Source organism: Echiichthys vipera (genome assembly GCF_963691815.1).
Source record: "Echiichthys vipera genome assembly, chromosome: Y".
Lineage (NCBI taxonomy): Eukaryota > Metazoa > Chordata > Actinopteri > Perciformes > Trachinidae > Echiichthys > Echiichthys vipera.
Genome location: NC_139849.1, coordinates 11,199,706 through 11,222,328, shown reverse-complemented (window position 1 = coordinate 11,222,328; position 22,623 = coordinate 11,199,706). Strand labels below are relative to the sequence as shown.

Sequence of the window (22,623 nt, the reverse complement as noted above, 5' to 3'; positions counted from 1 at the left end):
AGATAGCTTAGAGAGAGGGTCAACCTCCCCGGGCAGGCTGTTCAAACTCACTGTTTGTGCCTATAACTACGAAGTACGAAGTAATGCACAGTGTTTTGTGTTTATTTCACATAATTATTAGGCCTACTAAAAATCAGACAGCTTAGATCACTACTCTCTGTTTTAGACTACTCTCTATCCACCTGTTTAGATGGGCTGCAGTGGTTCCCATACATAGACCAATGTGTGGTGCTGCGCCATAGAATCAACACTGAGCGCCACAAATTGATTCTTGGTTTTTTGGGGGGGTTTTCAACACAATTTGAAATATATATATTGTTCTGTTAATTCATCTCTGCATAGCACTCTTTCTCCCTGTCATTCTCATTCTCACACACAGACACAAAGATAGAGAGAGAGAGAGAGCGCACCTCACTGCAGCCTGCTTGTGTGCTGGCGGTCTGCGGTGTGCGCGCACAGTTTCGAGCTAACTTCTGGTTAGTTCTGGAATCTGAGTGAGGGATGTAGCGATGCATCTTCAGACAGTTAAAAATCAATTAAAATGTGTGACGATTCAAACTCGTTGACATGAAAAATAAATCAGATGTCGCTATTTACTTTTACTTAAAGTACTTTACTTTGTTTGTTGACGTTCTCCTTCAGTTTCTCAAGATGGCGCAGCCGCAGCAGGAGATCTTAGCCCCTGAAACTATAGATATGCTGATATTCTTTAAAAAACATCCCTAACTACTGTAGGAACACAGGCAAAGCCTGGCTGAGTTGGTTAGTATGTGATTTAGTTATTAGTATCAAGCATGCTATCTAGTCTCCCTAATTTATATCAAGCATTTACTAAACATAACTAAATTTTAAAATGTTTACTTTTAGGACAATGGATCTAAGGGAGCATGAAAAGACTAGAGGTCAGTAAAAAGCCATCTCAATATGTGGAATAAACTGCGCTTAGTATAATTTAAATATTTGCTCAATGAAATTACAGGAAATGGTAGAAGAGGCACAGGAGAAGCGGAAACAGCAGTGTTCAGTACTGATTGACTTCATAACAGGGAACACTAAACTAAGACAACACCTTGAGGTATCTATATGGCACTAAATTCATTAGCAATTATGGCATTCATTAGATGTCCATCTTAAAGCCTTTATTAGAAGATGATCAATGCCATGTCATTTTAAAGTGATGTTTATTTGCAGGCCATCACCACCGGCTATCTGCATTCGCTGTGGGAAGGAAAAAAGCAAACGGCCACCATCTATTTTGATGATGACACGCAGCTTGATGAAGTGGTCTCTTTTCTTTTTGGAATCCTTAAGACACACCAGGAGCGAGACAACCTATAGATTATGTTGCCTTTGTCTTTAACATGCTTTTGCCTGAGGTAAAATGTCAGTGTTCATCATTCAGATCCAGATTGGTAGAAACTGGTATCTTGCCTTACCATACATGACTATTGGTGTTAAAGATTTAAACGGTGTAGATGTGAACCCAGTGCAGGACTACCCTGTGGCCTCCAGGAAGGAAGACACCTACATTCACTCCAGTGTGACGTGGAGATCCAGAGACATGTGGAGAAGTTACCAGAGGGAGCAGCTATCTTCTTTGAATTCAAGCACTACAAACCTAAAAAGAGGTTCACCGGCACTAAATGTTTTGCCTTGGGCCCCATTGTCATCGAACTGTACAAGAAGCCCACAGACTTCAAGAGGAAGAAGCTGCAGCTTCTAACACAGAAACAACTCTATCTCCATCTTCACAGCCACTGCCTTGATAAATAACATGCAAACCGCATCATGTTTTGATCCATCCTCCGCAAAAAGTCCCAGAATTCTGTCCAGAGTGGTTACAGTGTGCCATAAAGACTTTTTTGATGTTTAATTATTACCATTTAAATAGATTAAATAAAAAAAAGCTACATCGGCTCCAGCCCCCCCGCACTCCGACAGGGACAAGCGGTTGAAGATGAATGAAAGATTACAAACTGGTTAACTTTGCCTCATTAAGATCGAAGTAAAAAGTGACAAAATAACTTTTATGTATTGTTGCCTAGATGATTATTGATTATTGAATTATAAAATTGGATCATGAAATCAATATTAAAAGGCTATTAAACTAAACTTTGTTAATCCATACTCATGTGTCTGCTGGTCAAACTCTGCCCCATCTCACAATTTGGCTGCTTTAACATTTACAGTTTCCATTTTGTGATTTCTTTAAAATTAACTGACCTTACACATTACATATAGTCATTTGTTAATATAAATGTATATATTTTCAATTTTATTAATATTTAATGGCAGTCACAGGACTGTTGTGCTCGTGGACTAACTAAGTATCGTGCTTTCCTACAGCCCACTACTTTTATTTTGAAATTTCATGTCACCCTGTTATAAAGGGCTTTTCAATTTTTGTTTATTAAAGTTGCATTTAATTTTTGTTTCCATTAAAACTTTGCAGATGTTTATCTTCACTAACACATCGACATTGCAATATTTGATTTTAAATTGTATCTTTGTAATGTCACAATATTCAGGACTAAATTAACTGTAAGATACATTAACTGATGAATATACACTAACTGTGTGTGTGAAGGACTGAGACCTGACTGAGGGGAATTGTATTTTCTTTTTCAAAAAAACAAAAACATATATTTTTTTAATAAAGTTAAAAAAAACGATTTCCTTTAACTTGCTATGTTTTGTGCTTTTTCAAAAAAGTTTAAATAACCTATTAAAAAAACTTATTTTTTCAATAAAGTTTTAAAAAATGACTTCCTTTAACTTGCTATGTTTTGTGCTTTTTCAAAAAAGTTTAAATAACCTATTAAAAAAAACTATTGCGTGACTTTCAATAAAGTAAAAAAAAACTACATATGCGTCACTTCCGTCAAGCAAGGGGCTTTGTCAAGTGAGGGGCTTGTGTCAAGTGAGGGGCTTGTGTCAAGTGAGGGGTTTGTGTCAAGTGAGGGGCTTGTGCTCCGGGTCTGCAGCTGGATACTATTGGTCCATACTGCTAAGAACTTTTTTCCCTGTTTCAGATGACATTAATATGATTGGCTGTGGGATTCGTGATCATCTTGTGATTGGTTGGTCCTTGTTTCCGGGGCCCCGCTGCGCCCTTACTGACGTTTCTCTGCCGGCCCCGAGATAGACCGGAGAGGATGGCTGCCGGTGGAGGTTGGCAAAATTGTCATTGTTTCCTGTATAAATCAGACTTAAATAACGCATTTTAAAGTTATACTGTGTGTGTATATGTTCGTGGTACATTCTCTGTGCGGCTAATATGAGCTGTCTGGCTAACTCTCGGCCGGTTAGCTCGCTACACACAGCTCATAGTGTAAACACTTGTTTGTGACAAGAGACAAAGGTTAGATACGTGGTGGTTCTAGATACTGTTTTCAGTATCAATGCAATTAGTTTTGTGCTAAATAATGTTATGTATCTCAGAGACTGAAACGTCGGGACTGGAAGCGTCCATTTATATCTCGCAATGTTGTCAAACGCTTGAACTAACATTAGCTCGGTGCTTAGCTGTTTGCTAAACGTTAAGCTTGCTTCTCAACTAGCTAACGTAACCGCGAGTGTTGCAGTTTTTCCGACGAGTTTTTAAGCCTCTTAAATGGTATATATGTTTTTAGTTGCCTTTCAGTCCAACCACCCTCAGTCAACGTTGCTGCAGTCACCGGGTAATGATGTGAGATGTTAGCATGCTAACTTTAGCTACCACCTGGCGAGTAAGTAGTTTGTCGCAAGCCTTTGTCCCGGAGTTAAATACGACGTATTTGTTAGAACAGTTTTGTACCTTTTGCATTGAAGAATATAAGACGACAGCGGAACATTAAAGGACGCATGACGCTGGACGTGATAAGAAACGCATTTACTCTGCAGAAACTTCTATAGTGGGGCGGAATCCACGAGTTTATAGGCTCATACTGAATGTAATCCGTATGTTCAGTCGGTCAGTGAGAACATAATCAACTTTGGCTAAGGCTAGAAACAGCCAGGTGTAGAAATCACTGCGGTCAAGCCAGCTTACCCAGGTTTTTTGCTGTAAGTTTATACAATAGCCATTACTGTAATAGCTAGGGGTGGAACGGTTCACAGAATCCACTGTTCGGTTCATATCACGGTTTTGGGGTCACTGTTTTCGGTTCGGTTGTTTTTTTTTCTATTACTTTTAGATTCTAAAAACACCATGTATCAGATCTGTAGCCTAATAATTAGATTATTTTATTAATCAGATATTCTTAAGGACATGTCATGCAATCATGCAAAAACTGAATTAATAAGGCAGCTTGTTTAGGGATTACTGTAACGATCTTAAATGAAAGTGAAGTGAGATTTTGAAACAGTAGGAGACACATTACTGCATTTACGCATTTATAGATTTGGCAAAAAAGTAAAGAATTGTTTGCCTTCTTGGTAAGAATATAAACACGTACACATTATCAAATCTTTAAAAAAATAATAAAATAGGTTTTCTTTCACTAAAATGTGCACAAACGGCAATCACTGAACTGGCTGAAATAGGATAGATCAGGGTTATTCAATTAATGTAGAATTGGGGCCAGTTGATGAAAATGATCCAAAATGAGGGGCCAGAAAAATATGAGCATCACATTAATGGATACTGTAAAACAATGCAGAGACATAGGAGTGCATACAGTATATTGTCTTTATCAATGTAAATATTAATCATAGGCCTAAAAGCAACAAGCTTGTCAAAAACAACCCTTGTTAAATGAAAAAACCTTTTAACCAGAGGTTTGCACTCAATTATTGGACTAAAGTACAAGTTTGAGGCTCTTTTACTTTTACTTGAGTATTTTATTTACATGCTCCTTTATACTTCTACTCCTCTACCAATCAGTGGAAATATTCTACTTTTTACTCCACTACATTTATCTGATTACTCCAATTACTAGTTACTTTACCAGGCTGACAAGTCAATATGAAACATTAGTTTATTCATCAAAAACTGGACTGAAGAAGAAAATGAACGTAACATAAATGCAGAGTAGCATGATTTTTCTGAAAATGCCCTATTAACTTCTCCTCTTTACACATACTAAAAAACGTAGTTTAAATATACTATCAAAGCCTTTTTGTGAATTTATTTATTGTTTTCCTGCATAAAAAAGAGTGTGTGTGGATCTTGTCCGTTTTCTTACAAACGATGCACAGGGCCAGCAGAAATTAACCACTGAAGAGTCGAACACCACTACAAAATGGAGATATATAGTGCACTATTTCCGTGACAGGGAACGGTTTCGAACATAGCTACTGTCGCAGTAACATTTGCATTATTCATTTACAGTAAACATTTGTATTTTTTCAGATTCATAGTAATTATTCATTCATTATTCCATTGTAATTATAGTCACATTTGCATTATCTTAAACTGTTCTGTTAAAATGTATGACAGAGGTACACATATCATCGATTTATGTTTTAAGTGTTTCCATTTGTTAACTGGTGTGATTGTTTACCAGCAAGTGTTTTAGAAACTTATCAAATCACTTGTTGTACAGGAGAATGATCACATTTTTCAGTGTTTTGTGTGGTTTCCACACCGTTTCTAAAAGCTCTATGGTGATATTTTCCTCTTTTTTTGTACTGTGTTGTTCAGAGGTAGGGAAGCTGTTACAAGTACAAAATGGGACACCTCTTTGCACCAACTACAAGGGGGTAGTCGCTGTTCATGCCTGTAACATCCTTCAGCAGCTCAAAGCCTTGTATGATGACGCACAGCTCACAGACATCGTCGTGGAAGTGGACCATGGCAAGACTTTCTCCTGTCACCGAAATGTCCTTGCAGCAATCAGCCCATATTTTAGGTGGGATATGTTGGATGTTTACAGATATATGTATTAACTGCAGTGTTCCCCTTACCATTATATATGGAGGTGCCCCGCCCCCTTTGAGTCAAGTTAATTGTATTTTCCTAATAGTGTCCCAACAGGAGTCATTTAAGGATCCCTTTTCTATAGAACAGCTATACTGTACCATGTCCTTTTAGAAAACAAACTAAATAGCCTTATGTTATTTATCTTATTTGCACAAAGGCATGATAATTCTGGCTCTACATGGTTGCGGGTTTACAATTCTCAAAAACTCTTGACAAGTGTTGGACATTCACTTGTTCAAAGGTTTGTTAAATTGTTCTGGAAGAAGCTCCACTCCTAACGAAAAAAACGAAACAAACTTATCAGAGATCTTTTTTTTTTTATTATTTTGTTTGAAAAGATGATTCACTTCTACAAAAAAAAAAAAAAAAAAAGAATTAAACTGAAATTCTTTCTCTATTTTGTGATATTTGTTTTAACCTTGGACTTTTTACTGTTGGGGGCCTTTTGGACAATTTTGTAAAAATTCATTTTTTTTTAGAGCCAGAGTGTAGCTTATTGTGCAAAGCACTGACTTTAACTGAGTTTGCACTGCGGCTCTGATTATTGCTTGTATAATTGTGATCCTTCTGTCTAGCAGTTTTTGATAAGTGGGTCCATCATTCAATTGGAGACACTGAACTGATTCATTCCGATCAAACTTCCCTGTCAAGTTTTAGCATATTTGAAATATAATGCAGTTGTGGATTGAGTTGTTGAGTGAGAATTGATTAATATATTGATAGCATTTGTTTTTCTTTCATCACCATCAGATCCATGTTCACCAGTGGCCTTACAGAGAGTAGCCAGCGCGAGGTCAGAATTGTTGGGGTGGAATCTGAATCCATGCACCTCGTCATAGACTATGCTTACACATCCAGGGTTGTGCTCTCTGAGTCCAATGTCCAGGCCCTGTTCACCGCAGCCAGCATTTTCCAGATTCCTGCCTTGCAGGACCAGTGTGCCCAGTTCATGATCAGCAGACTCGACCCCCAGAACTGTATTGGGGTCTACGTGTTTGCCGATGCCTATGGACATGAGGAGCTGAGGGAGCGCTCACAGGACTATATCCGCAAGAAGGTCAGTTTAACACTTTTTAATTACATTTTTTAAGACACTGGGCCTCATTCAAGGGCAATTTGAAAAAACTGACAGCAATATGTTTTTTCTGCGTTGTAAATTGCAATATGAAAAAATAGCCTACAGGAACTTTGAGGAAGAAACAAATGTATTAAGTTAAGCCTGTGAATGTTCTCATTTGTCCAGGTCATCGTTATCCCCAAAGCAATTTCAGTCAAAAGCAACTGGACTTGGTTATTTGTCTAGGAAGACGTTTCACCTCTCATCCAAGAGGCTTCATCAGTTCATGTACGCATCTGACCAGGCTGGGACTGGTCCAACTAAATGGTGTGGAGATCCAGGTATTTAACGTCTCACAAGGCTGGTGATGGGTTCCCCTTTCTGCTCCAAGTGCCAACGACTGTCGTTAAAGTGACAGTCATTGTCGGGAAGTAGGCTTCGACTTCGTTAGTGCTCTATTGAGTCTTAACGACAGCCGTTGGAGTCACAGGAGGCAATTTGTGAACAGTTGTTCTTTGAGGTTAGATTGTTGAATCTCCGGGGAAGGGATGAAAGGGCTGCATTGTAAATTGGAGATAAGTGGTGTCTCAGACCTCCTCCTCTGTATAGGGTGCACTCACACTTTCCGTCGGTACTGTGCCCCGGGCTTTAGGGTACTTGTCCCTCCCTCCCTCTCCCCCCGCTGGCCAGGCCCGTTTGTACTCACACTGCCTGGGCCTCGCACGAATCCTTCTTGCCTGTCCATATGTCATCACACCGTAACACGTCACACGCATTTATGGACGTCATCGCGATGCGTCGCTTTGTTTACAAATCTTTCCATAGACCTCAGAGTTTTTGTGCGTCTTGTCCGACTGTTTTTGAATAATTTATTCCGACCAAATCTGCAGTAAACACTTCACCTCCGCATCACACCAACGTGAACCTTTCGCCGCCATTGTTTTAAATGTCCGCGCATGGTCCCTCCTTCTTTTCTATGTCCGAACAGGCGCACATAAAATGACGTCAGGCGCCGTAGGCCTCGTGCTCGTACATGTGTAAACGCGCTTACAAAAGCCCATCTCTCCCAAACGGTCTGTGACCGGCAAGCTGGTTTTTTTCTTTCTCAACCACTTTGGTTTTCTTTCTGGAAGCAGCTGCTGCTTTTACAAAGGTCCAGCTGGGGTAGCCACAAGTTTTGAGGGCGCCTCTCAGGTGCCTGCGTTCTTCCCCCTGGGCCTGTGAGCTGGTGGGTATGTTATCAACTCTATGTTGCAGTGTTCTGATAACTCCAAGCTTGTGTTCCCGGGGGTGGTGAGAGTCAAACAGTAGATATTGACCTGTGTGAGTGGCTTTTCTGTATACCCCTATCTGGAGGCTCCTGTCATTCTCCATATGGACGTCACAGTCTAAGAAAGGCAAACTATTGTCCTTGACTTCTTCTCTGGTGAACTTGATGTTTCTTTCCACAGAGTTTATATGTTCGGTAAAAGTTTGCACCTCTTTGGATTTGATTTTAACTCATGTGCTGCCACATATCTGAACCAATTGCTCGGGGTTACTCCTGTGAAGGAGTTCAGAGCCTTGTCCTCTACCTCCTCCATGTATAGATTTGCCACTATAGGGGATACTGGTGAACCCATGGCACAGCCATGTTTCAGTCTGAGATTTGTTCGGTTGTTTAAGGAGTTGTCCTGTGTGAGCCGCTCTCTTACTGTGGCCAAGGCCTCCATGGTTGGAATACAGGTTAACAAGGAAGGCACGTCGTAGGATACCAGGTCTCATCTGGATCTATTTTTTAGTCTTGGACTTTGTTCACAAAGTCTATGGAGTTTTGGATGTGGGGTGGGGTGTGGTGCCAGAATATTGGCAACGTGCTTGGCAATGTTATAAGTGACCGAGTTTATGCTGCTGACGATGGGCCTGAGCGGGGCCCCTTCTCAATGGATTTTTGGGTCCATATAAGCAGGGGGTTAAGTCCTGGGGATAGACCCTGTAATATTGTGATTTGTCAATGACTCCTTCTTTTTGTAGTTGCTGTAGACACACTATAACCTTATTTGTGTAACTGCTGGTAGGGTCTTGTTTCAGAGTTTCATAAGTGTTAGTCAGTGAGTAGTGCAGAGATCTTTGCCTGATAATCAATTGTATTGAGAACAACTGTGCATCTACCCTTGTCTGCTGGAAGGATAGTGATGTTGTGGTCTTTGCTCAGTGCTGTTACTGCTTATCTCTCCTCAATGGTGAGTTTGGTTGGGGGGACCTTGGCTTGGGACAACGCTGCTGACACTTTTAACCTTAGCTGTTCAGCCTCAGTTCGAGTATGGTTGTTTTTCTTTATAGCCGATTATGTAGCAGTAATCAACTCCACTATGGGTACCTCTTGTGGTGTGATTGCAAAGTTCAAGCCCTTGGCTAAGACCTCTTCTTAACCCATCTGTTTTGTGTTTCTTCCTGTGCTGGAGTGTCAGGTTTTTTGCCTTGTTTGATGACAACAATGTACAAATCCTGGACAGAGAGGACAGATGGTTTAAAGAGTAAAAGAAGCCATCTATGTAAAAGTAGAGAAACCATCGCTAAACAGAGGAGGAGGTCTGAGACACCACTTATCTCCAATTTACAATGCCGCCCTTTCATCCCTTCCCAGGAGATTCAACAATCTAACCTCAAAGAACAACTGTTCACAAATTGCCTCCTGTGACTCCAACAACTGTCGTTAAGACTCAATAGAGCACTAACGAAGTCGAAGCCTACTTCCCACCAACGACTGTCACTCTAATGACGGTCGTTGGCACTTTGAGCACAAAGGGTTCCAGTGACATCACTGGCCTCGTAAGAGGTTAAATACCTGGATCTCCACACCAGTTAGTTGGACCAATCCCAGCCTGGTCAGATGCATACATGAACTGATGAGGCCTCTTGGATGAGAGGTGAAACGTCTTCCTAGACAAATAACCAAGTCCAGTTGCTTTTGACTGAAATTGCTTTGGGGATGCATTAAGTTGAATGCATCAGTATGGTGTACTTTTTTGTCCTGTGAACCATTTTAATTTGTGCTCTAGTATAGGGTTGCCACTGACTATTTCTCCTATCGATTATCAACTATCTAATGGATGAATCTAAATGATTAATTTTTCTTCAAAAAAAATCAGATTGATAGTTAAAATAAAATGAACATTGCCTAAATAAAAAAAACTCATTGTATAATGCAACAAAAGCAAAATGCCAATAATTGATTACATATTAAACTGTACATCCGTAGGTTCAAACTGGCAACATGATAAAAAGGATAGGCTAAAATTAAAAGAGGGCTTATTATTCAGGGCTCCAGACATACTTTTCTCTCCAAGAGCACTGTGGCCCCCAACTGAAAATTTTAGGGGCACACACAATGAGCTGTTCTATTTCATCCTTACTGACCGCCAGAGGCAGTGCTTAACACTGAATATCTTCTGTCTCGCACATGCGCAGGTCGAGTTTTAATATCAATAAAGCCACATGTGATCTCGGATGACCCCTGCTCAGGTAGAAGTTCCGGTGTCATCCACAAGATATCTTCCTTTTCATCTTCTTGCTTTGCAGGTTAACGCTTGTTACTGCGGTATCATTGGCTTTAGCTATACATTCGGCGTTGGGTATTGTTCGCCCTCCAGAGGCTGCGACAAGCTGTCCTTTTTGAGAAAAATCGGTGAGTACAGGCCGTTCGGCTTTTAGCCAGGGCGGACAGATGCTCCGATCCTCATTCATTGCTAATGAAGCAAGCAAACTACCGTCATCTGGTAAGGTCGATTGGTTTGTTATATTATGTTAGCAGGAGTTAAGAAATTATATGGTATCAGTGAAGTGAGCGCTCTCGCTCCCCTCTCCTTGTTTTATCACTTCATGGTGTTTTGTGAATGAAGCAAGCTAACTTTTGTTCTGGAGTGCTCTCCCTCAGACTTCCCTGAAAGGACGCTAGCGTGCTCGGTGCTAGCTTTTCATTGACGGCTGACATCAGTGGAGGCGCTCCCCGCTCACGGTAGCTTTGACCACTGTCCGTGTTTCTGTTCCCGTGGTTGGCGAAGTGCCCTCGCTCAGGCTGCTTTAAGGGGGAAGCTTGCAGGAGTGTGTGCTTGGCACTGGCTTCGTATTGATTACTGCCATATTGGTGAATGGGTGTTCTGCTCCCCTCTCACTATAGCAGGTACTCCCTCCAGGAAAACAGTTAGGTCTGACAAGCTGTCCTCGAAGGTGGATCTGCTGGCGACAGAGCTAGCTCACATGAAGTCTCTCCTCCTGTCCCTCCATACTGGTGTTGGTGCAGAAACACCCATGCCTGAGTTGTTTCCGGAGGAGGATATTGCTTCTGTAGCAGTTTCTGCCACTCTCTTTAATGAGATGTCCTCCCAGGTTTCTGGGCTGGGCTCCCGTTCCCCCGCTCAAAGCTCTGCGGAGGGGATGGCAGATGGCTCCATGGGATCCATCATTCCTGCAGGCGGAGCCAGCGCCTGCTAGTGCTTTTTTCAGGCACACTCCAGCCCCTGCTACCTTCAGCATTCCTCCCTCTGAGGAATATCTGAGAGAGTTGCATGCATGCTGGAGAGACTCTAAGGGCGCACTCACACTGTCCGTCCGTACTGTGCCCCGTGCTTTAGAGTACTTGTCCCCCCCCACCCTCTCCCCCCGCGGGCCAGGCCCGTTTGTACTCACACTGCCTGGGCCTCGCGCAAATGCTTCTTGCTGCCTCTGTCATCACGGCATCATACGCATTGATTGACATCATCGCGATGCGTCACTTTGTTTACAAAAGCGCACGGTCTTTTGGCCACATAATGGAAAGCAGCGCAGAAAATATGGTAATGTTTTTGGCCAATATTTTCATCTGACCAAATCTGCAGTAAACACTCCACCTCCGCATCACACCAACGTGAACCTTTCTCCGCCATTGTTTTAAATGTCAGCGCATGATCCGTCTGTCTTTTTTCTATGTCCGAACAGGCACACATAAAATGACATCAGAGGCGCCGTAGGCCTCATGCTCGTACACGCTCGCATACTCGTGCATGTGCAAACGTGCTTACAAAAGCCCACCTCTCCCAAATGGGCCGTGGCTATGGCGTAATGTCGAGGGATGTGGGTTGTTTGATGTCCACTCTCGTTCAGACTCGCTGCCAGGTCTGGCTGGTGCAGTCAACCTTGTCCGAAATGTCCCTTTGAAAGGTTCCAGTGGAACCTGGGGAGATGTTTGGCACAGCTGCTCTACAGGCGCCTGAGCGAACTGTCCAGGCCGATCGCACCAGGCAACAGTTCTCTGGTCTTCGCAGGGGTATGCCCTCTCCGGATTGTGCGTGGTGTGGCAGAGTAGGACAGTGCAGGGGCAATGGTCTGCTCAGGACTGCACAAAGCATGTCAATGTGCTAGAGCTACGGGCCGTGCACTCAAGCCCTTTCTGCTATATCTTAGGGGCAAGCATGTGCTTTTCCGGTCGGACACCACTGCAGCGGTTTTTAATATAAACCATTAAGGGAGCACCAGGTCCACACGGTCACTGCAGGTGTCCCAGGCTCTTCTAACATGGGCAGCCCCTCGCCTAACCAGCCTACGAGCGGCGTATTTATCGGGAGATTGGAATCAGGTCGCGCACTTCCGTCTTCCTCCACCCTCCACCAGGAGAGTGGCGGCTTCATCCAGAGGTGGTGCCAAACATTTGGGGTCTCTTCGGCAAAGCAGAGGTGGACCTCTTTGCCTCGGAGGAGTCAGCCACTCTGGTTCTCCTGAATGGAGACAACCAGCCCTCTGGGTCAGGATGATCTGGCCCATGCATGGCTGGACATTCTTCTCTATGCCTTCCCACCGCTTCTCAGGGTGCTTCATCAGGGTCACAGGCTTCTCCTTGTGGTCCCATTCTGCCCTTCCAGGACCTGATTTCCCCTGCTCCACAAACTTTGTTGCAGGACACCCTGGCGCCTTCAAGAGAGGACAGACCTCTTGTCGCAGCTGGGGGGTTGGATTTGGCATCCCAACCCTTGCAGCCCGCCTTCAGCTGTGGGTTTGGCCACTGCAGAGCCCAAGGTTGTAAGGAAAAGGTTGTGCTTGTGACCAAGCAACGCCTGTCCCACTGGATTGTGGACGTCATAGCCTCAGCATATGAGTTGAGCAGCCTCTTTTTACCATATGGGGTGAAATGGCACTCTACTAGGAGTGTTTCGACATCAGAGGCTGCCCTGAGAGGTGTGCCCTTGGAGGTCATATGTGCCGCAGCCTAATGGGTATCACCAAGCACAATCTCCAGATATTACAATGTGAATGTGGCTACCCACCCATCCATTGGGCGTGGTTCTCCGACGGACTCCCTCCAACTCATCCGTATAGGTGGGTATTCCGGATTCCTCACAACTCTGTTGGAGCACCACGGCTTCTGTACAGCAGCTGTTGATTATAATGTATGCGATTAACCGCTCTATAGTGGGCATGCAGCAGTGGACGTCTGCTCATGTATTTCGCCACTTTGTAAACTACAAGAGCAGAGGATCTATTAATGAGCTTGTGAAGTTTCAACCACGGCACTCCTCACCACAGCTGCTGCTGAATGAATAGAAGAAACGCTGACGGGAATCTATTGAAATGTTTTAGAAAAAAGTAAAAACTCAACTCAAAATATTTGTTGACACTTTTTCAGCATCAACGTCCTCTATTATGCAGACAGCAGCCATAATCATAATTGGTTGTATAGATATAAATGTCATGACAGGGCAAAGAAATTCACACCCACAAAGAAATAAAAAAAAAAATGAATGAGGCCCTTGAGTGAGGTTTTATTCTGGACGTGTAACAGTGCTTTCTTTGTGAACAGGGTGTTTGGCTGCTAAAAACGGAAACATTTTATGTTTTTGTGGTAGTTCTTGTGTGTGTCATGGGAGCAAGAGTTCCTCCAGATGACCAAGGAGCAATTGGTCAGCATTTTGAACAATGATGACCTCAACGTGGAGAAAGAAGAGCATGTCTATGAGAGCATTGTCCGCTGGCTGGAGCACGATTTGTCTGGTCGTGAGGCCCACCTAACTGAGGTTTTTTCCCAATGCATCCGACTGCCCTTGCTGGAAAAGGCCTTCCTCGGTCGGATACCTGCCCCCTTCGCTTGTGCCCTGTCCCTGTCTAAGGACCCTGCTGAGGCCAAAGCCCGCCTGGGTATGACTGCTTCTGAGATGGTCATCTGCTTTGACGCTGCTCACAAACACTCAGGGAAGAAGCAGACGGTGCCTTGCCTGAACACAGTCACAGGAAAGGTGTTCAAGCTCTGCAAACCACCTAATGATCTCCGGGAGGTCGGTATCTTAGTGTCCTCAGAGAATGACATCTATATTACTGGAGGCTACAGACCAAGCAACAGTGAAGTGTCCATAGACCATCGGGCAGAGAGCGACTTCTGGCAGTACGAACATGCAGGCAACCGATGGCTTCCACGTGCACCTCTGCTGAGAGCGAGGATAGGCTGCAGGCTAGTGCACTGCTGTGGGAAGCTTTATGCACTGGGAGGCCGAGTATATGAAGGTGATGGGCGAAATGCATTAAAGTCAGTCGAGTGCTACGATGCCAGGGACAACTGTTGGACAGCAGTCAGTCCTATGCCAGCGGCCATGGAGTTTCACAGCGCTGTGGAGTACAGGGACCGCATCTATGTCCTCCAAGGTGAGTTAATGCTGCTTATGTGAAAGTATGGGATCTCTCAAGTGGACTGAAGATGAAGTCATATTTCCCATTCATTCAAAATATATACAGTATTTGGCACTTGTTTGACAAACGTATGTTAAAGCAGTTGACCACTGCTCTTGAAGTGAAATTCCGGTGTAAAATAATCCCCGGGTCTTTTTAGGCAAATTCAGTCTTCAATATGCCATCGAGACATTTTTGTATGCATGTATGAACGTTTCACTTAATATTCCGGAGACGATAACAGCCTGTCGCGGCTAACACGGCTAAGCTCGGGGCGGCACGTTGAACACATTAAAACCGCTTTTAGAATTAGGATAAGAGACACATTAACCGAATCACCAACATAGTATTTGAAAGACGTACCTACTGGCCCCGGGACCAGCTGCTCCATTCAAGTCAATTACCAAATGCAATCCCAAAGGAAGGAGCTCATTTATGATTTTATTCCAGCAAAACACGTAAACGTTGTGGTTTATGGCAATTTGGTGAAATATAAGTTAATAATAGATGGTTAAAGGTTTAGAAAAGTCCCACACAGCTTTCCCTGCAGCACCGAAACATTATGCAGATCTCAGGGAGCAGGGGGGCGTGTGATGCCAGAAGATGCGCAGGTAAAGACAACTAGCCTGCAACTGGAAGTGAAGAGAGACAGAATGGTTCGTGTTTGTAGCTTTCCCGGCTGCGAAACAAAACTGAAAGCTTATAACCCAGAAACTTTTTATAGGCTGCCATTGTGGTACGATGACTGTGCTCTGATAGACCAGTGGCTTATTGTTTTAAATCTGGGCATTGAGACGCCGATCGAGATGCAGGGCAGAGGGATTACCGTGTCTGTAGCAAACCACAACGTTTAAGTGTTTTGCTGGAATAAATCATCAATGGGTGCCTTCCTTTTGGATTGCATTTGGTAATTGACTAGAATAATTAATTAACCTTTATTTAACCAGGTTTGTCCCATTGAGATCCAAGATCTCTTTTAAAAGGGAGACCTGGCCAAGAATAAAAGCACATGAGGTTTCAACACAAGGACACATTAATCAAAGACAAAAAAAAAGAAACAAACAATTAAAATACAATAACAATTTAATAAAAAAAAAAAAATAGTTAAAAGAATTTACAAGATTAATTTAAACATTTGCACTCAAATAAAACATTTGCACTCATGAAGCCTGGATTTAATGGAGTTTATCTTGGACTTGAATACATTTAGAGATACCAGACTTCGGAGTTTAAGCTCTGACTGCAAAATGTTCCATGTACTTGGAGCAGAAAATCTAAAAGCTTTCTTCCCCATTTCTGTTCTCACCTTAGGAACAGCAAAATGATAAAACTCCTGAGAGCGGAGACTGTAGGCCCTTTTAGTTAAGATTATAAGGGAAGATAAATAAGATGGAATCATCTCAAGAATAGCACTGTAAATTGTAAATCAGCACATACCAATGCCCGAGCCTGCGCACATATAACGATGGCCAATTGACTTTACTGTATAAGACACAATGATGAGTTAGAGCTCCACAGTTTGTAATGAACCTAAGAGCACCATGATACGCACTATCCAGCATGTGAAGGCATTGAACGGAGGCATTCATATACAACACATCACCGTAATCAAAAATCGGAAGAAAGGATGACTCGACCAGTTTCTGTTTCACCCTAAAGGAAAAGCAAGACTTATTTCTAAAATAAAATCCAAGTAAAAGCTTCGACTTCTTTACAGTGTGCTGAATATGTGCTTTAAAAGACAAGTGGTCATCAATTAGGAACCCAAGATATTTAAAAGTAGATACAAGTTCAATTTGTTGACCATTACTGGTGAAAATGCTCTTGCCAACTTAGAATTAGTAAAAAACATAAGTCTTGTTTTATTTGCATTTAGAACAAGTTGCAATTGACAGCGTTGTTCTTGGACTCTATTTAATGCATTCTGCATATATGCAAACCTTTCTGCAGGTGTGGGTGCAAAGCAATATATGACTCATCAGCTTAAAAATGAAAGGCTGCATTTGGAATATTAATTTCAATATTTATATACAAAATAAATAGCAAAGGGCCTAGAACTGAACCTTGAGGCACCCCCTTGTGGACAAATTGAACCTCAGAAGAGACACCTAACTGGACAGCCTGGCTTCTGTCTTTAAGATAGTTAGCAAACCACCCAACTGCATGTAAAAAAAAACCCAGCTGCTGTAAGACGTTCAGTCAAAATGTCATGGTCCACGCTATCAAAGGCCTTAGACAGTGTCGTCTCTCTCTTTTCATAGACTTTTCTATTATCTAAGGCTTCAGTTATGTCATTTGTAACCTTCGAGGCTGCAGTGGTAGTACTGTGTTTTTTGCGAAATCCTGGCTAGGAAATCGACAAGATAGAATTAGTGGCCAGATATTCTTTTACTTGTTCACTGACAAGGAATTCAAGTACCTTAGCCAGAACAGACAGTTTAGAAATAGGCCTATAATTGTTTAAAATATTTCGATCTCCTCCTTTCAAGAGGGGAATAACAAACGCAGATTTCCAGACTTTTGGAATTACATTGGTCAACAAACTAAGATTAAAAATATAACACAATGGAACAGCTATAATTTCAGATGCCAATTTTAAAAACAAAGGCTCCAAATGATCTGGTCCAGGTGTTTTTATAGGATCAAGGTCTTTAAGAGCTTTAGCAACCTCTGCTGTAGAAAAAGGTGTGAAATTAAAAGCCTGAACATTACCAGGGGTGCTATCAACCAGTGGAGAATCAGAGGCCTTATCACTAGTTGTGGGTTGTTTTCAGAGGTTTTTAGACCTAAACAAGAACCCAGAGGAAATAAAATGTTTGTTAAAACAGTTTGTTCTGTCAGTTACTCTGCTGCCATCAGACATACTAATCAGCATACTGGAAGGAAGATTAACTGATTTAGAGGTAGACAACAGGGACTTAATTGCTTTCCAAAATTTATTTGGATTTTTCAGACTTTCAGTAGTCGTGGACAAGTAAAACTCAGCCTATGTATTCCGAAGAAGAGAGGTAAATTTATTTCTTAATTGTCTAAAATAAAGCCAGTCAGTTTCCATGCCTGATTTACGTGCCCTGGCCCATGCAGAATCTCGCTCATGCAGAACTTCTGCTAGTTTGGATGTAAACTATGGGTTATCATGACCTTTAATTCTGAATTTGCGCAGGGGGGCATGTTTGTTAATAATGTGACTGAAACTTCCATTAAAGTAACTCCAAGCCAATTTCAACATCAAAAAGAGCAATCCTTTCCCAGTCAATATGATAAAGGTCATGCAAGAAAGCGCCCAACAAACATTTTCATATTGCGCTTCTCTACAAAGCGTGGCTTGCTTTTAGGAAGCGCTGTGTCTCTTATGACCGCTATCACACAGTGATCACTCAGATCATTTGGAAACGCACCTGTTGTCACATATTTGGAAGGCATGTTGGTTAAAACTAAGTCAATGAGTGTTGCTTTTTGGGAGCATTTGGGGTTGGGTCTGGTAGGGGAATTAATTAATTGCGTGAGGTTGAGAGAATCACATTGTGTTTTCAGGTCATCGGACACAGGCATGAGCCAGTCACAGTTTAAATCTCCCACCAAAAGTAATTCATTGTATCTCAGCTGTGATAAAACTTGACAAGGGAAGACAATGCATTTTTAGGAGCAGATGGTGGTCTGTAACATCCTACCAACATGATATGGTGATTCTTTGTTAATTCTATTTCAAGAGCAAGCAACTCAAGCTCCTTAGATACTGACTCTTTAAGCACCAATAACATCAAAATCTCTCCTGATATAAATCGCTACTCCGCCCCCTTTTCTTGGACGATCAGCACGATAAACATTGTAGCCATTAAAAGAAATATCCTAATCAAGCACAGATTTGGTGAGCCACGTTTCAGATAAGACAATATCAGCATTTGTTGAGTTTATCCAGACCTTTAACAAGTCCATCTTGTTTAGTAGACTCCTTACATTTTTTTATGAATTAATCCAAGACCAGTTCTAGATTTAAAGGCTGCAGGGGTGTAACAATGTGCCGGTATATCAGAGCCTGGATTAGTCTCAACCTTCCCTGAAAGCAGTAGCAGTAGTTTAACTAAACGTTTAAGCCTGATGCTACAACCTTTTTCGTCAGACACTTGGCTAGAGGGGTAAGTGTTAGCAATAGAAGAGGTTGTAGAATTACAAAAATGCTCACTTAGAACAAGGAGACAGCGAAAACTGCAGAGACATATCAGATTTAAGCAGCCACTTGTTCAAAGACACGGCTATCCTATGCTCATGTGAAGTTGTAAGAGTAACTCTGCAACAGTCATTGTGAGAGAGTAACATTTTCCTAGCTAGAACAGTGGCCTACCCAGTGTAATATATCCTCCTGAGATGATGTTACCTGACAGAGACAAAAGACATGCTGCCATCTTGGATTGGAGGTGGAGCTAATCCTGACTTGACTTGGTAAAACACTCTTTTAATACACTCCATGTTCAAATACTAAGTTGTTGATGCTTTGTTTTGTGTGTAAGGACTCTTCTCATGCTACTGCAGAGGTTTGGCGTTATTTGGTGCAGTATTAGTGGGTATAAAAGCTATTTTAATGTGTTCATGTTGCCGCCCCAAGCTCATCCATGTTAGCCGTGGCAGGCTGTTGGTGTCCCTCCAGAAAATCTACGTTAATAGTTGTTAAACAGAAAAAATTGTCTCTAATTTATTTGATGACCGAACTTGCCTCAAAAGACCCTGGGATGATTTTACACCGGAATTTCACTTAGATTACATTCATTTTGGTTTTCTGCAGGTGAATATTTCTTCTGCTTTGATCCCCGTGAGGACTATTGGAGTCATCTTTCCCCCATGAGTGTCCCTCGGAGTCAGGGTTTGGCTGCCTTGTATAAGAACTGCTTGTACTACATTGCCGGCATCTGCAGGAACCACCAGCGCACCTTCACTGTGGAGGTCTACGACATTGACAAAAACACATGGAGCCGCAAGAGAGATCTGCCCTTTGACCAAGCCACAAGCCCATATATAAAGGCCATGCTGCTGCAAGGCAAGCTACACCTGTTTGTACGAGCCACACAGGTCATGGTGGAGGAGCATGTGTTTCGCACCAGCCGCAAGAACTCCCTTTACCAGTACGACGATGAGGCAGACGTATGGACCAAAATCTATGAGACGCCTGACCGCCTCTGGGATTTAGGTCGCCATTTTGAATGTGTGGTAGCCAAACTTTACCCACAGTGTCTGCAGAAAGTGATCTGAGGTAGCTGGTTTTGTGAACCCAATCTCTGAGGCAGAGGGAGTAGCGCGTGTCCTGCCTGCCTTGTGCCTGGTGTGTTACCTTGGGGTTGCACCTCAAGGACCATTTTTGGTTAAGTCTGAAGTTGTTCAAACTTTGGGATATTGTGATCAAAATGGAGGTGCTTTTAAAGACTGCAGTATTTTTCTTTTCCAGACAGCACCAACTACCCACACTGATTTTTGTTCTATTTTTGTTTTAGATACATATAGGTTAGGATTTTTATACGTTCACACTGCAGGTCTTAACGCACAATTCCGATTTATTTCTCAAATAAATGTTTTTGTTTGACTGTTCACATTACGTCTTTAAATGTGGCCTGTCTACGGATTGCTGTGTGAATAACTCTTGCTCCGGAAGGGATCCGCATGTGCAGTTGATCATTGAGGACATCACACCACAACGGTGTTTACGAAAGCGAACATGGCAATGGAAACCAGTATTGTAGGACTATGGCTTAATGCTAAAAACAGTGTGTGGCGACTTCACTATCCTTACAAAACCTTGCAGCGCGGGTCAGAATGACATCAAAGCCGCATTAAATGCGACCTGGCTGTGCAGATTGCGGTCACATTCAAAAAAATCTGACATGTAAACGATTCAGTACCACATTTAACAGTGGCCTCATTCTGATTGGAAAATGTCAGATTCAATATGGGTCACCTATGAGCGAAAAACTAAATCATTCTCGTCACTTGGAACTACATTATGAACGAAGCCTTTCTGTGGCTTCTGAGCTATTTTTAAGTTTTGTTTAAGATTCCAGTTGCATGGGGTCCCTCCCACTCTTTGAGTTGGCATCCATTTTGTCACATGCGAAGACAACTAAGGTGAAATGTTAGAATACTCACTCTCTACAGAAATAAGGACGGAGTCTAATTTGTGGCAAGTGGAAAAGTCAGACCAACTAACAGGCTCACCTCAGAAACTTATGTTGATTAGGAGAAAAGGGACATTTCAGGCCATAGTGCCGATGAAGCAACTGTGTGAAAAGCTCAGTTAAGCATTGAGCTCTGTTGAGGTTGTTTTTCAACATCGAATTATAGTCTTTTGAAAAAGGTTGAAAGGGCCTTCCTTTTAAAAGCATTTGAGGTCTTGTTATAGTTGATCAGGACATGGAAAATTATTTTGTGGTAGCAATAAGTCATGGAACTGTGATTAGGCTATATTACGTTTTGTTACCTTAGAAAAAGTGCATTCATTTTTTTTGTGTGCTGCTCTCTGCTTTTCCAATGATTGTGTGGCTGTTGCATGGGTGCAGACTTGAAGTGCTGCGTAATTAAGTGCTGATCATTCGTGATGCCAATGTGCCTGTGGCTTAAAAAAGGCGCCTGAGAATCAAAAAACAGTTCTCCGAATGAAGAATATCTGAAAAGTCTTACTCAGCATTGCACTGATTCACTCTCCACTTCAGCGGTCCTTAACTCCAGACTTTTTGAAGGACCCTCCTGAACAAGCGAGGATGACTCAGGCTGTGTGCTAATTCATCCAGCAGCCATGAATCCTTTACCCACCATCACACAGAGGAAACATTTTTGGTGTTTTTTTTTGTTTGACAATCTTGTATAGAAGAATTAATACCACTGAGTGGCATTTCCCTATGAAAGTGGGACAATTTCAGTGCAGTCAATTTCCTCATGCAGGTTTCTGTCTCATCTTTGCACTATACATTTCTCGTTTTTTGTTTTTTTTATACCTTAAGAGTACAATTCTATTGTGAAAAAAAAGTTTTAAGCAACCACATAGCAATGATCTAAGAGCTTTACAAGGACATTAATTCAAGAAGAGCCACATACAGTAAGGTCATGAGGTTAATGATGCAACTTCTCCACTGTTGACTGACTTGGAGCTCATTTATAATCCACCTGGCTTGAACAATGCTCTCAAGTGTGAGAGAAGGTTTGAGCTTCATCCACATGTCTACAGATGGCCATTTGAGAACCATGACCGGAAAACTCTCAGGATTTCTACTGATACACAATACTGTATTTTTTTTTCTGTGTGTTGTGTAATATACTGTACTGTAGGTTTGCTGTACTTCTTTTCAGTTTCCTTTATAACTTGAAAAAAATAGATGTGATTTTGTTTTCGTTGTCTCCAGCTATTTTTTTTTTCTTTCTATGCGAATACCTGTTTAGTTCTGGTAGAGTAATCCTGCTCTGTTGAGAAAAAGTAGTACAGTAGTGTTTCTTTGTAACATCTCACCAAAACTAAACATTACAGATCCAGTTAGTGTATTGTTGTGTCAAGTTTCAAACACCAGTCATGTAATACAACAAGCTAAAAAAAAAACAGCTTTCTATGTTGAGCGGTCTAGTGGCCTTGGGCTTCAGTACATGGCTCATTTACATGCATCACTTCTGGGTGCTATTCCATTGTTTTAATGCCCCCCTCCCCCCGCTGGTTGGTTTGTTTTCAGTTTGGGGGAAATAGTGGTGGTTGAGCTCAACTGTGAAAATCACATTGCACATAATTTGAAAATAAAAAAATATTAAAAATGAATTTCCTTAATTTATTCAATATTGTGGAAACAACAGTCGACTTGCTGTGAAATGGCATTATAGCTATATAGGATGTTCTAACAGTCGTAGACTGAGAGTAAGTCACACACAGCGTTGTGACTAACCGGCTGACTGACCTGCAGAGGAGGCAGAGCTCATGCAAACTAGTCAAAACCGAGAGGAACCCCTATGGACCCACACGTCAAATAAA

The 22,623-nt window shown here is 42.1% G+C and overlaps 1 protein-coding gene across 1 annotated transcript; it reads left to right on the top strand.

The window, feature by feature from the left end:
• Window positions 1-3,141: 3,141 nt before the first annotated feature.
• LOC310966180 (kelch repeat and BTB domain-containing protein 8-like) lies at window positions 3,142-22,231 on the top strand. The gene is made up of 5 exons (XM_083940038.1): window positions 3,142-3,171; window positions 5,624-5,831; window positions 6,653-6,959; window positions 13,817-14,606; window positions 19,411-22,231. The coding sequence occupies exons 1-5, from the start codon at window positions 3,156-3,158 to the stop codon at window positions 19,872-19,874; spliced, it is 1,785 nt and encodes a 594-aa protein (XP_083796164.1). The 5' UTR covers window positions 3,142-3,155; the 3' UTR covers window positions 19,875-22,231.
• Window positions 22,232-22,623: the final 392 nt, after the last annotated feature.